Genomic DNA, 16,081 nt, shown 5'->3' with positions numbered 1-16,081 from the left:
TTATTTAGTCTATAAGCTGTTTACCTTGCGAGGCAGCTGGATTCACAAGATGATACGAGACACCACAGTGGTTCGGACCAATCAGCATCCTAATCAGTAACTACTGGCAGGTAAAGGCGTGGTTTAGGTGATACGACAGCGAGAAGCGACTGTTCGTTCCAAAACAACAATGGCGGCTCCTAAAGAGGTCGGCGTAGATGCTGCTATAGCATCAGTTAATCAGAACTGGAGAGTATTTATTTAACTACATAGCTACCTTTCAAAGTTCCTCAGACTGCAGCTTGTTGTGATTCCTCTTCAGCACTCTCCTACTACGTGATATGGTTCATTGATCTGATTGATTGATAGATGGTGATAGACAGATGTCTCATCCAATCAGCTGCCAAGTTCTTTGTTTTTTGTTTGAAAGTTTTCCAAACTGATTCCAAGGACGACTTCTGGGATGGCTCTGTGTAACAAACCATCTGTTGTGTTAGGTTAATAAAATGTCAGATAATTGTGAAAAATGCCTGTTTAATTTCCCACAGTACAAGGTAACTTCTTCAAATGTCTTGTCTAAAACCCAAAAATAATCAGTTTACAGTGACACAAAACACCAAAATACAAAATAGTAGTAAAATAGTTGCTGATTAATTTTCTGTTGATCAACCAATTGTTACAGCAATGTAACTCAGCATATAATGAAAGATGACATTGCTCAATGTTCTGTGAAGATTGAAACGACATTGTATAATGATTCTTTTGAATTTAAAACATGCTGAACACTTGAAACCTTTCCTCTCCAATTTGGATGAATATTTTGGCACAGATTAAATGTCTGTCTGCAGAGTAAGAATATCAGCTAAATGTGATTTGAATTTAAAGTGGTAATACCTTTTATCAGAATCTATTTTTTCCAAGGTAATTGCACACTGAAAATTTGATACGAAGCAGTTCTTGCCATTTGCTGCTTATTTTGTAGTTAAAAGCTAATGAGATCTCGTGTTACATCAAATTACTTGATGTAGAATTAGTTTATTTCTGATAGTTTGGACGTGACGGTGGAGTCGTTTATTTCTGAAACGCACAAATTAGCTAAGAGCTCGGAGCGACGACACCTGCAGGTTCAGATCTGGGCCAAACCAGGTCATGTTAGTTCCCTTTTCCAGTCTTCGGGGATCATTCAGACTCTTCTTGAGTTCTTCGTTTTATTTGACTGGCCTTCAGCACTTGGCGTTCAGCAATCAATAGCTCCAGGGCTGAAGTTTGATGGGATGAATACTAATGTAGTGGAACAGCACTGGCATATGACTGGCTCTCTATTACTTCATATCTGACGTTTTCTCTTAATCTTAGCGAAAGTGTCTCCTGTGGCTCGGTGAATGATCACAGCCCAGTACATTTGTTCTATTTGGCCACTGCATTAGGTTCATTGATTACAATTAATCTGTGACTCCTAATTCATAACATGGTGCCATCTAAGCAGATACAGCCTCCCACAGTTCCCTGCTGTCAGTGAAGGCTCTTCCTGTGCTATCTATTGTGCTGTTTACCCAGGTTTTGCTATATTATGCATTCAAGGACACCAGTCATTTATTGTGGCTCTAATGGTATTCAAACCTTTCTTCAAAGACGGGCAGAAACATAAAACTGCTTTTATAATTTTATTAGTTGTGCGTTCTTTTTTTTTTCTATTAGCATCCAGGGACATCAGCTCGTCTCCAGAGCCTTTCTTCCCGCTTGTCTTAAATCCATTTGGTGGCAAGGACGTCTAGTGGTGACAGAGGCCATCTGAGAAGTCTTTACTGCACTGCTAATTTATTGTGAATTAATCTCTCAGCTTAATGTCCTTTTATATAAAATGTAAAGGTGAACTCTACCACTAGATGGACTGCCAAACTAAGGGTTGAATAAAAACCGATTGTCAGAGCTGGTTTTAGTGTGTTTGGAAGACAAGAAAGAATGATTTCTTTTGTAATTTCAAAGAATCCAAATCACGGTTTCTGTTTGGAAATGAGTCCTGACAGGTTTTATCTGTTTAAAGAGATGGGATAAGAAATGGGTTTTATTTTAATACTGAGTGATGAGACTGGAATAAGAATGCTTTAGCCATTGGGAGAGGAAATGTGTATCAGGTAATGGATCGCACATGTGAAATCTACCACATTGGACAGAAGTGTGCTTTAGTAAATTAAATATATCAACTGACATAATCTTAATTAGGGCTGGAAATGACCAGAAACTGTAGATAACATGTTATCACGTCACATGGGGAACAGTTGGAGAGGACGTTGCATCGGGTAAAAAGTAATAAAAAAACAATATTCAGCTGCCCAAATGAACATTATAACTGCTTTTTCTTGCTCTAATCAGAAAAGAAATGTAGTAAAAGGTTATTTGAAGATAATTTGAAGCTTTAGCTGTCCCAATTTGTTAAATCAAGCAAATTTCTCTTAACGTTAGTGCCAAATTCTCTTTTTTCTTACAATCCTTCAATCACAGGGAAACACTGTCTTGGGAAATGAAAAGTTTTTTTATAAAAAGAAATAACTTTGGAAGATATCCACTTGATTTAACCAACTCAGACAGCTAAAGCCTCATATTAGCTTTAGACAAACTTTTAAGTACATTTTTGAACAAAGTGAGGACTATGGATTTTGTCTCCCATCACTTACAGTGAAAGCACATTTGAAGGAGATCTTTTTAAATCCAGTATGAACGGGAGGAACGATTCAATGTTTGTGTAGACACCTGACTGTTGTTTTAAGAAAGACTTGAAAAATTGTGAACCTATCCTTTTAAATATGAGAGAGAGGGATCACTGGTATGAGATCAGAAGTTGGTATCTGTAGAAATCCTGTTCTGAGGCACCAGAATCATATCTGGAGAGAAAACATTGGATCAGTAAATCCTTAATTAAGGGAAAGAAGACATTAAATCACAAACACAAATATGAAGGATGCAGGAGTCCAGTTGTGGCATCAGTACCACCAACAAACCATCACAGTTTGCCATGACTACATACAAAAGAGTTAAAACTAGAGTAATAAGTTTACATCCCAGTTAGAGCTGACACTAACCATGATTTTCATTATTGATCTGCTGATCATAATCTTGATCGATCATTTGCCAGAAAACTGTGAAAAATGTCTGTCGCAGTTTCCTAAAGCCCGAGGTGTTTTCATTAGAGCTGCAATGATTAGTTGATTAATTAATTAGTTGACAGCTATAACATTAATCGCCAGCTATTTTGATAATCGATTAATCGTTTGGAGTCATTCTGTAAGAAAAGAAAAGTCCGAATACTCTGATTCCAGCTTCTCAAATGTGAATATTCTCTACTTTTTATTTTCATCTTCTATGACATTAAACTGAATATCTTTGGGTTGTGGACCGTTGGTCAGGACAAAAGAAGACATTTGAGGACATCATCTTGGGCTTTGGGAAATTTCTGGACCAAACAACTAATCAATGAATCAAAAAAATAATCGACAGATTAATCAGTGACGGAAATAATCGTTAGTTGCAGCTCTAGTTTTCATCAAATTGCCTTTTTTGTTTGACCAACACTCTGAATCCCCAAAATATTGAATTAACCATCACATAAGACTAAGAAAAGCAGCAAATCTTCACAAATTACAAACTGGAGCTGGTTTGACATTTTAAAAATGACTGAAACATTTAATTGATTATCAAAATAACATGTTATTTTTCTGCAGATCGACTAATTGTTGCAGCTCTAATCTCAGCAATTTAAACTCAATTACTTGTTGTTTTTTTTAACATACAGATGAAACATTTTCCATTTCCTGACACTAACCTGAAGTAACAGTTAACCATGTTGTTATCAAACCTTAGCGAGCATAAGACCCCCAACCCTACAAAGATGGTTTAGGACGGGCCGTAGACTAGCTGAAGAGAAACATAAACCAACCACATAAAGATGCTCTGGTAGAAATAAACCGTGGAAAAAGCTTTTATATGTTACCACTGCATGTCCACTCAAACGAGTCTTTGTCAGAGTGTCTCTCTGATAGGATGATAATATCTGATTCTTTACTTCATGTGGCAACACAGAATCCGCGCTATCAGAAAATCTCTCTTCATTGACTTCACTTACTCGATTTTTAATTTAGCAGAGATATAAAGAGGAGAAGGCAGATAATGTGCAACAAAGGTTATTGAACCAGACTGGAATTTGTGTTGTCGCAGGCACAAATCCTGATCCCACTGAGAAATCAATTAGTATTCAGATTTTTATTTCATCAGACAGCAGTAAAAAGATGTGAAAGATATAAAGAGAAGACATGACGTCCTCCCGGCCGGTTCAATGTCAGGATCATTTATAACACTGACGAAAGTCTGGGACTTTTAAACCAAAGAGATGCCTCAAAGACCTTTTCTTCCATTATTTAAGAATGATACTGCCAACCTTGACTTGTAAGTAAAAAATAACAGATTTAGAGGCATCATTGACGTTCCCCGCTGTTCGGTTTGTCTCCTTAATGAAGACTAAAAGAGAGCCTAATAGCCTAAACAACAAACAGCGGTGGGCTTCACCGGTGCAATTAAGCCCACATTTTTTTAATAGAAAACTGATTAATTTCTTTAATCAAAGTCAGCTTTATCCTTGGAGCGCAGTCAGTTTTAATTATGCTGAAAGCCGCCACAGAAACCGCTCTTACTGTTCTGTGAAAACCTTCAGACATTTCAGACACATTATAATGAATAGATGATAAAAAAAAAAAAACGTAATGAGTTTCTACACCGGGAGTCTAATTTCAGATTATCTTTCACAACAGTTCATGGAAACCTGCACATAATCGTGACAGGCGTGATCCTTCTGCTTTTTCACCCGTGTGCTGAGTTTTATTGACATGTTTACCTCTGTCAGCGATGTTTTGTTTCCAGCCCTGATGTTTGTCTGACAGGCGACTGGAGAACCAATTTTTTTTCTCCCAGATTTCCTAGACAGAGAGACCGAGGAACAGTTGCTTGGATTTTGGCGGTGAGAGATGATTCGTTAACCAAAAAAAACACAAGAATGAATAAAGACTTCACACCAAATCCTTAGTGAATGTTTGCAAGGGCGAGAACTTGAAATTGTAGGAAAAAGGAAAAGGCATTGTCGGGTGTAACGGCAATTTAGGAAATTGTCCAACATCGGCGGTGGTTTGTGTTCCCTTATGGCTCATCTCACCTTCCTTCTATTAGGTTATAATTTAAATGCTGGCTTTGTGGCATGTCATTCATCAAGCACATTTTAACAAAGTGCTTTTATGCAGTAACTACGCAGGCCCGGACAAATTGCTTTTTCCTGTGTACTCCTTGTTATCGACGACGCTGTTGCCAGTAATTGCCGTAGGAATGTAATATTCCGCTTAAAGAGCAGCTCAAAATTGTGTCTGTTCCTTTTGAATTACTGCGGCTTTGATTTGATTATTCACAGCAAAAAAAAAAAAAAACACTAACCCAGCTCTGATTGAGGCTTATTGTACAGCCTTGAACCATGTTTCCGCAGCCGTACACAGTTTAATTCTGCTTTATTCCTTGAATCTAGTGTAAATTCAGCTGTGTGCAACCTACTGTGAGTGCAGTTGTGATGCCTTATGTAGGTCAATTCTTCTTCAGCTCTGCCTTGTGATGAGTGATTTCATTTTGCGAGGGAACTGCGGTTTTATTATTCATACTCCAACAGAGATTGGAGTTGCGGTGCATTAAAGCATGACGTTGTCATTTCCCCCCACTCACAGAACTGTTATTCCCATTGCCCCAAATTGGAATTAAACCCAACATTTGATGCTGGCTCTAATTGTTTTTCTCTCTAAGTCACAAAACTCCAGTTAAGCCTCGTCTCTCTGGATGTACAATATGTCATTTTACTGAGCGATATCTTTTTGTAGCGTTTTGGGGTTTTTTTTCTCCACTCAAACTGCTGTTTTAGTTATTTTTCCGCAGTTCACCAGTTAAGGATTCATGAGTGTTTCTGTCGTTGTTTGATAACTGAAGAGGGTTTTCTCAGTTCAGATTTAATCCATACTGGTCTTTGCAGTCTCTAACTGGCTCCAAAATTGATCTGAACTGCAACACAATTTTTCTACAATGAAGTAGCTGAGCACATTAGGAGAGAAGTGTGAAATTGACCTCTGAAAAGTAGCAGCGTATTTGAGTTACATTGTAAAGACGGCTATTGAGGGAATTCAAACTAAATGGATTCTATTTGAGAGTCTTTCTGCAGTATGCGGATCACCTTAATGCCCTTACAAATATTGCCTCATGGTGGTTGTACTTTAACGGCTGCTGGATAATCAGCAGCCCAGATAGAATCGCAACTTTTCTTGGGAGCGGTTTCTCCTGGTTTGTTGCTCTGAAGCAGCATGAGGTCCCATATATCTTTTTGGTACTGTCTCTTCTGTTGATCTAATTGGATACCCTCTGTTGCCTTCAAAGAATCATTGCTGGACCTCTTCTCTTCCCTCAAGTACTTATTTTTATTGAATGCAGCGTTCCCCCGAATCACAAGGCTCAACCTTAAAACTTCTATTTGTCCCTTGGCTCCAGTCATTGATCTTTTTTTTTTTTTTAAAGTCGTGTCAGTATCACTTTTATTCCAGCAGAGGATTATAGGCCTGCTTTTATGTGCTCTGCCTCCCCAGAGAAAGGCCAGGAGTTCAGGCCATTTTCCCCACTCCACTAATTGACTCCTAATTTGGCAAATGCATTTTAAGGTGGAATGAAAAACATGACCCCTCCTTTGCGTTCATATACGACGATGACACTTCCACCCCTTTCCTCCGTGTATAAGTGTTGTCACTTATCCCTCCTCCGCCCCTGACACTTGACCCCTACTGATGGAGGAGGAGGCTCTGCTGCAGCACAGGGAGCTCAGTGGTGACACATCTGAGATGGAGGCGAGGCATTTTGGCATGCGTCCCGCGATTTCTAGAGAGAAGTTTTAAATCCTGCCAGGTCTCAGGCTCCTCAACGTAGCGAGCATCTCACTTTGCTGCTGATCCACACCGCCAACACCTCCAGGAAAGTGGCTCTCACTGAGCCGATCGAAGGCAAAGATTTTCTTAATTACTCGCCCGCTGCAATGGAAAGGCGCGGTTTTCACCTGTGGGTATCGGTATCGACTTGACTGTATGATCATTTAATGAGCCCAGCGTGTAAATGATTTGTTGCACTTGTTTATGCTTGAAAAGCTAATTTGTTTGTTTTTCTTCTGCTTTTTCAGTGGATGGATTCTTTGTTGACTTCGAGGCAGATTTAAGGCTTTCCACACAGACCAGGATGTCAAAGATCTCCAAGGCAGCCAAGGCTGTGAAAAAATTGGATGTAAGCGGTGTAATCCGGGCTATAGTGAGGTCAGGACAAGCAGCTCCTGGACCCCCACTGGGCCCCATCCTCGGGCAGGTAAAATTACTTACGATTCCACTTCTTGTTCCATCTGTTCTCCTCAAGTAATAAGGACTATTAACGTAATTGCCGGAGCAGAGCTTCATTTTATCAGCCGTCCTCCAACACACAGCTCTCATTAACTGCAAGACAACCTGATCCTTCCCTTTTGTCACTTTGCCGAAAACACAGTTGCCTCTCTCCCCTTCAGTCACCTCTCCGTACATCCTCATCACCACCTCTGTCTCCTCCCATAGCTCTATTCATATTCCCATCCATTCTTATTCTAGTCGCACAGCTCCATTGTGCAGGTGGGTGCCACGCTCTGCCTCAGTCTGCAACTATTTTCTCGCTGTTTCCAGGCCAGAGACACCAGCACCTCAATCCACAACAGCTGTCCGTTTGCATTAGCCTCACTCTTTACAAGCAGCAGATGAAATGGGATTGCACCTGTGAAGGTTTTGTCTTAAATTCTATATACTTTCTCCTGCTTCAATTGCTCCACAGGGACCGCTGAGGTTGTCTTGTTTTTTTTATTGCTCAGGGATGCACCACACAACTTTTTCACCACCGATGCCAATTCCAACTACAAAAATTTATGTATTAGCTGGCACAATAATAAAATAACTCAGCAGTGTTCAAGCATTGAGCAATGAACAGTACAGGGGGAATAGAATAACTGAGGCTGAATCATCTTTAGTTATAAATAAAATCATCCTCTTGTATTTGAAAAAGTTGCATGCTGACCGTCTGTGTATTAATCTAATCTTAAAACTGATCACACAAGCGTATTGTATACAAATGATCTGGTTAGCCTCTTTAACAGACAGTGCTCATCAATCCTCGCAGTTATCCATCTCTGTGACTTAATGATGACACTCAGACAAGAGAAAAGGAAACGTGAACACAAGTGAAAGAAATGGGAGCTACACTGCACGTATTTAATGGTATCAGGAAGGAAACCAATGTTGGTGTCAGAGAGATATTAAATGATCTGAAAGTCTCATATTTCTCTCATCTGACATCTACAGCAACAGTGCCATAATTTCAAGGTCCTGTTGAAAATTATGTACTTTGCTGTCACTTGCTGCACAACATAAACTATAACATAGGATCTGTTCATTACTGGAAACCTGATCACCAGCCAGACTCAGACTTAGATTTAGTGCTCACAATTACTGCTCCTTTTAAGTTGTTTTAAACACATTCCTCTGCTGTTTTGCTCTCCTTAATAACATTTTAACTACCTCTTTGTTTTAGTCGGCCTGCACATTTTCTCCCTGTCCAATGCTTTGTTCCCATTTAGTTTTAAGTTTTTTCAACCCTCTCTGTTCTCTCCATCTCAGTTTTAGTGTCGGTCCATCTCTCACTCCACATGCTGCATCATTTATAAACGTAATGTCCATGTCTCATCTAAAACACTCAGTTCTACCTTTGCTGAAACCGAATGTCTCCGTAAGTTATAACTGAGTCATGGAGTCTCAGAGTTTTCCACATCAGAGAGAACCGAAGAGACCAGCCTTAAAGCTGCGATAATCAATATTTTTGCTGATAGTAACAAACCCACAGAGACATCACCCTGCAGTTCCTCTCGGCTCTACAGAGCTTTATAGAGTCTTTCAACACATTGTTTTGGTTTCACAGCCCGCAACTTTATTTTTCTTTATTCACTCACATCTCCAGATGCAGCAGGCGGCTGTTTCCACCAAAAAAATCTCAACAAACCGAATGTGTACAACCTGCCCAGCTTCCAGACAGCAGACAAAGTTATCGACCAGCTGGTGAACATGGCCAGATATTTTTTTCAGGAGCTGGTGGCCAAAAAATCACTTAATACAAGTTTAATGAAGAATCTTGCAGACACACACAGATGGTGGTCAGAACCTTTGAGATTGAAGTGTAACAGTGACTTCTGAAGGGCAAATACAGTGAGTAGTACAGTAATGATTTCTGCAGTCAAGAAACATCCAGTAAAAAGGAGAATCTGTGCTTTAATCTCATCCCAGTTCAGCTTCTTTTATTCCTGCTCAAAAATGCAGCAGCCAGGATTTTAACTGCTGCCAAGTGAAGAGACTGTAATAACCCAATTTTACTGTCTCTGAACTGTTTACCAGTTAGATCTATAATTGATTTAAAGTTTTTTACAGATCACATTTAACGAGCAGCTAAATCTTCCTTCCCTTCAGCTACCTCGGAGTTCCCTCTGAGCTGAAGCTAAGAATTAAGTACCTCGCTCGGATTGTCACTCACACTCGACTGTAAAGGTCATTGAGTTTTTAATGTGTGGCACATCGGTGGCACGCCCTCCCTCAGGAACATCTAGATATCAATCAGATATGATTTGTTCCACCTTGTTAACTAACTTTTAACAGAAATGGCATTGTACACCTATAATATTTTATGCAAAAACATATTTTTTTGTAGCAAAATCACATTTCTTGAATGGCAGAGGGCATATTTTTAACAGTGTAGTCCACTGATTTAGCACTGCAGTCCTATATCGTAGTTGCAATCACTATGGACAATTTTAACAAAAAAGAAAAATTAAAAATCGATGCTACAGAACCTGAAGTATCATAACACAAACCTGGCTACATTACCCACAATGCAACTCGACCGCCAACAGTTTGGTTGTAGATAGGGTGTGTTATACTAATGTAGCCTTGAGCTTCCAGCCTTAAGCAGGGATGAGGAGCCGGCTACAGAGGTCTGGTAACCTCACTTCTTTCTAACTCCACACCTGCAGATTTTTTTCCGTTTTCAAACTTGCAGTTTTCCTCCCCAGTCAATCACTCGAGGCAATTCATCAGATTTTATGCAGCTCCCTCTGGAGCCACAAAAGGCTTTTTACAATTTTTTTCACATATGCAGTCTTGCTCCCCAAGACCTGTAAATACTCCGGTGTGTAAAATCGATGGAGTTCCTCTTTGGGAAGCTTCCAATAGTTGTACACAAAATCTCCAACAATAGCAAGCATACATTTTTCAACAATCCTCCGTGTGTCTCACATCATATAAAACAGTGTCACTGTGACATGAGTGCAGATGTGTCAGCATCAGTGAGCACATGTGGTATTTTTGGATGTTCTTCCCCCCCAAAAAACACAGCTTCCCTTCCCTAACACACTGTGGTTTGAATTGATCATTTTGAAGGATCTTGAATTTGTGACAGCTCAAGATAACACACAAACTAACTAGACCAGGTCAAAACCTAGTATTTGGCTGGACTGTGTACGAAACAGGGGTGTAACGGTACACTGTATGTACCTCAGTTTTGGGGTCAGGGTTCAGTTCATTTTACAGCAGAAAAAAAGGCAGAAAACCTTTTAGTCTTTTAAAATGTAAACATCTATCAATGGCTCATTGGCCAAAACTGTTACTTAAACAGTTTAGTTGTGCTGCAGTGGAAACTTACTGAAACTATTTAGTTGTGCTGCAGTGGAAAAGGAAAACAACCTTCCTGTCTCTGCAAGGAGTCAGAGCACCTGCTGACAGCTGTTTTATGCTGATTTATGGTCTAACTGTATATAAAGTAGTTGATACTAGCTCCACCTCCAGCAGCTACAACAGAAACATGCTGCTTACACAATGATGCTTCAGTATTAATAATCAAATTATGTCATACATAATAATATATCAGTCAGAGGGACCAAACCACGACCTTCACTGAAATACTACTACTACATTTTTTCTCTCTATGAACTGGTTCTTCTGACGTGCTGTCTGACCACGTTATGGGGACGGGGACATGTGGTATTGTTTCACTACAGAGATAACGGAGCATGTTTTAATAATAGTGTTGCACTCGGTCAGTGTTATGGGTCTCTAGTTTGTCAATGTGAAGGCAGCGACACTACAGAGTAAACAGGCTTCCTTGGCTAAGCCAGCTAGCATACCCATGAGCTTGCTAGTGATGTGGTGCCAAAACATTTGGGGTGGAACTTGCGCTCTAGAACTATTATTCCGCATGTTGGACTAAGTGGATCATTTAAGTATTTTGACAGTAATTGTTTGGGTCACAAAGTATCTTCTTTTTATGACTGCATGCACCAAACTATATCGTCCATACCATGACAGTTTGGGACGAATACACGTACTGTTACACCCCTAATATGAAACGCTAGAGGGCTTTTAATATGAAACAGATACAGGAAGTGGCAGCATTTGGCCGACCAATAGTGTAACTTCATCACTCAACTACTCAATCAGTCAATCATCATCAATTAAGATATTAATCCTCAACATTAAGTAAACAATAATAAGTAGTACATAATGAAAAAATAATGAAAACAAATGAATAAAAGATCTTTAAATATTGAGATAAATTGATCACTGAGTTGGTGATAGTGATTGATAGTGACTGAAGCATGTGATTTAAAGTTATCAAAGAACAGCGAGGTGCTAGGGGAAATCTAAGGGAATTATTTCTATCTGACATCAACTCTTCTCATTAGAAAGCTGTGGATTTTTTTCTGCTTGTTGAAGCGTCGTGTAAAGACGAGTCAGTTTCAGCTGGTTCTGAAGTTGGTGTGCCTCCGGTGCTGACAATGCTCCCAGGCAACTCCTCGGGTGCAGTTGGTCCCTGAGAGAACAAGGGCCCAACAGCAAGCCTACCAGGTGGTCCGGCAGTTTCACTCCAGGACAGACGGGCAGAAGTCCAGGCTGATGCGTTGTTGATACGGTTAACCCAAGACAGTCAGATGTGGGCCTGTAGTGTGGTCTCTGTTGATTCCTAGTGATTTTTTGGCTGAGTGTCAAATAAAATCTTCTGGCTACATTAACCTCTTTAACTAGGTTTGTTGAATAGTCTTGCGAGTAATTTCTGTTGGCCAGATTTAAAGGGGACCTATTATGCTCATTTCCAGCTCTATATTTTTATTTTTGGACTCCACTAAAGTAGCTTTGCATGATTCACAGTTTAAAAGTTCAGTTCAGCCTCTGTCTCTTGACAGGCAGTCTTGGCTCCTGTCTCCCCTCCATATGAGCCCACTGTGTTCTGATTGGCCAGCTTTCTGAGGGGCAGCCTTATCACAGTCGTGTTAAGTTGCTGCTGATGCAAACCCAACATTTCCTGCTTTACTGCTTCAAATTAAAAGCTTTTAAATGACTAAATAACGGGAGACTTTTATTGTTAAGATATTATTCAGAATTTTTTTTTCATTTACATTCATACTTTCTCCACTGAATCAGCAGAGTTTTGTTAACGTTACTAAAAATGGGTCGACACAACAACATTTGTAGATATTAGAGCTGTTTGTTCATTGTCCTCAGACAAAAATCTAAAGCTGCATTCAGAGTCCATGGTTTTACAGTCTATTTGTTCTGACTGCAAACGGCAGGGGTCCCAGGCCATGTGCTGAGTGTGTTTGTGTGCGTGTGTGTTTTATGTGTGTGTGTTTATAAGACAGAGAGGGGGGGGGGTGTAAGAAAAGAGGAGGTGTGTGTATTCAGTCTCATCTCCAGCTAAAATAACCCAAGCAGTCAATTTAGTTTCTTCACATCCTGCTGTTACTTCGTTATCTTGTCAGACCATCTGTCTCTCAAAGGGTTTTGAGAGCCCAGGGCCTGGTCTGGCCAGCGTCACCCTGTCACCCCCACTGTGAGACTGTGAGAGATGAAAGGGCCAGTTCTGTGAGACACTCACCTCTATGGCTCTTTGTGAAATTAAAGAAAAGTTTTGTCCAGTTGAATTCAGAAACAAAACAAATCTGTCCTCCCTACAGTATTGTATTGTAAAATTGCAATTTTTGTCAGACTGACAGTCCAAAACACAAAGATATTCAGTTATCAACGATGTAAAAAGCAGCAAATCCTCACATTTGAGAAGCTGGAAACAGCAAATGTTTGGCATTTTGGTTTGATAAATATCTTAAGTGATTATCAAAATCAGTGTTTTACCTATAATTGTAGAGGCCTGGTGGGCTGCCAGGCCAACGAGAGCCCCCACCAGGCTAAAAAAATCTCTTTTTTTTTAATACCAAATATAACACCAAATATCCATTCATTCGGAAATCAACATCATTTCTGTTTGGTAGCCTCTGTGCGGCACTGTTCCGACACGTGAGTCAACCTCTGTGTCGTTGCCTGGGAAACTCTTGATGCGATGCGAGTGCCACTGCTATCAGAGTCCCTTTTAAATTACTGCAGAGCGTGAGCGTGAGCATATGGAATGCAGGTTAACTAACGTGAGCATGGCGCCGCCGAAAAAGAGGAAAAAGTTCTAGTGCGGGTGACGGACAAACAAATTCAAATTCAGTTTCTCCAAAACTCTGGAGCCAAGCAAAAATACAGATGGGGAAGAAGGGAGAGGGGCAGCTTATTTAAGCTGCAATAAATGCAGCTTATTAAGTCATCCTCTCCAAATATAAATTGCAGACCGCCTGCAACGCCATCTGACCAAAGCCAACAGCGCGAATATGCCATCTCGTGCGCCTCATCTCTTTAGGGTTTTTCAGTGTGTACTACCAGGCCTGAAAAAAATTCTAGGGGAAACACTGAAAATATTTGGCAATTTTCTGTCGATCGACTAACCAATTAATCTTCTAATCATTTCAACCCTTGTTCTTCATTTTTTTCATTTCATTTTTGCATCAGGTACACTGATCTCCTTTGTTTAGCTGATGTCACCCCAAACATCTGAGACCACTATCAGTATGCATTTGTCTCCAGAGTCCTTTGCATCATTTATTTCTCATAGAATACACTTTGAAGTTCAAAAGCCGCAGTGCTGATGGTGTGTGCTATGATGAATGATTTAGACATCTGTCTGTTAAATGTGGCTCTCTCTCGCAGACTAGGCAGGTGTGAGCTCGTAGGCATACTGTAGCTGTAGCTGTCACTGCGTCAGGGGTAATGAGGTGAGATGGGTTGTAACCAAGTGCTCATCCAAGCAAAACAAAGCCATATGTTTGTCTAAAGGTGCCTCCTTTTGAACTGTTTGGGATGTCATTGTTGTCGGGGTAGCGTGTTGCGTGCGTTTGTCTCTCCTGGCTCCCGTGCTCCATCAAGCTCACACTGTGTGTAGCAAGCGGTAAATAAATGACAGTCGGCAGCCGCTCTGCTTTAGGCAGTGGCCCTGACCCTTTAATCTTAGCCAGCCTCTCCCTCTCTGTTTTTTTCCTCGCCTCTGACTAACCACCCTTGACAGGGGAAGTGCAGAGAGGTAGGCTGCCTGTCGGCTGCGGGGCAAATTTAAACAAACGAGAGAAATAAAAGAAGGAATGGGAGACAAAAAAGGGAAACTGACAGCTTTGGTACAGGAGAATAATTACAGGCTAGAGTGAAATTAGTACATGCGAATGGAGAGGAAGAATAGAGAGCACTGGAGAGAGCAGCACAAGGAGAAAGAAAATAGGAGAGCGGCTCATGCACTTTTCTTCAGGAGTAGGTTATAAGAGTCGGTGGGTGCTGAGGGAAAATGCTGAGCACTGTATCTTGAGCTTAACAGGTGTAACAAATTGTAGGAGGTGGTCATTTGCAGAGCCGGCTTTCTGTGCAGTCGATCCTTTTAGTATAATAGAAATATGAGAAGTTGCCCAACAGGGAGTGCGTGGGTTTGAAATTTCACCATGAATGAAAAGTGCGGTACAAATTAAATGTATTATTATTTATTTATTTATTTATTAAATGTAGAGTAAGCGGAGGAGTAGGAGATGAAAGAAAGCGGGTAGGCGGGAGTCGGTGCTGTGTGCTACACTGGTTATCCCTCTGTGGTTTTCCTTAAAAGTCTCTCTGAACTGGAGAGAAATTCCCCACAGAAACTTTAAATGAATTTCCTTTTGTGGCTGAGTGTGTACATTAGTCCCAAAACACCCTGTAAATATTAGGGGTGTAACGGTGCACAAAATTCAGGGTTCGGTATGTAGCTCGGTTTTTGGGGGCCATGGTTCGGTACAATTTCGGTACAGCAGAAAAAAAAAAGAAAAGTAGAAAATAATATTTTGATCCTATATTTTGAAAAATGCAAACATCCAACAATGGCTCCTTGGTTAAAACTATTACTGCAACAGTTTAGTTGTGATGCAGTGGCAGCAAATTTGTTAATAGTCGTTGCGAATGGCTTCACTCAAAGCAGACCATCACAGAGAGGGGAGGGGGATGAGGGGGACATGATGTTGTTTAAATACGGAGATAACAGCACATATTTTAATAATAATGACGGCAGCAACACTACGACATGAGCATGGGTAACCAGGGTAACCAGGCTAACTTGGATAAGCTGGCTAGCATACATTCATTAGCATGCTACAGCTAAGTGGTGCACTGTCAAAATGTTCTGGGTGGAACTCAAGTGCTATAATTATTGTTCCACATGTCGGAGTAAGTGGACTATTCAACTATTTTGACAATAATTCTTTGGGTCACAGAGCATACTGAACCGAGGAAAGTCGCAAACCGAACATCCTGTTCAGAATGAACGCACGAACCGTTACAGTATACATACTCCGAGTAAATATAGCCTGTAAATCAAGTAGAAAGCAGTAAGAATAAGCTCTTTCATTTTGACAAATAGCCTCAATTTCAATTAATAGCACTATTAAAGCTCAGAGGAGAGGCCGACGGATGCAGTCAGAGCCGCTGTGAGCAAAGAGCCAGTTCACTCTGAAACACATCACACACACTTACTACAACTCTTGACATGCACAACCCATCGCATCAAGACTTCTCTCTCTTTCAGCATTAGAGGCAGACAACAAGACAGCACA

At 40.4% G+C, this 16,081-nt stretch overlaps 1 protein-coding gene across 1 annotated transcript in view; it reads left to right on the top strand.

Annotated features, from left to right (window-relative positions):
* Nucleotides 1-16,081, top strand: part of mrpl11 (mitochondrial ribosomal protein L11) — a 45,270-nt gene that overhangs the window by 5,176 nt on the left and 24,013 nt on the right. Inside the window, exon 2 of the mRNA XM_067599557.1 lies at nucleotides 7,217-7,395. Within this exon, the coding sequence (XP_067455658.1) occupies nucleotides 7,273-7,395 (123 nt within the window). The 5' untranslated portion in view covers nucleotides 7,217-7,272. The remainder of the gene's footprint in view (nucleotides 1-7,216; nucleotides 7,396-16,081) is intronic.

Source organism: Thunnus thynnus, chromosome 9, assembly GCF_963924715.1.
Source record: "Thunnus thynnus chromosome 9, fThuThy2.1, whole genome shotgun sequence".
Classification (NCBI taxonomy): domain Eukaryota; kingdom Metazoa; phylum Chordata; class Actinopteri; order Scombriformes; family Scombridae; genus Thunnus; species Thunnus thynnus.
Note: the sequence above shows the minus strand (reverse complement) of the source record. Positions and strands in the feature narration are given on the sequence as shown.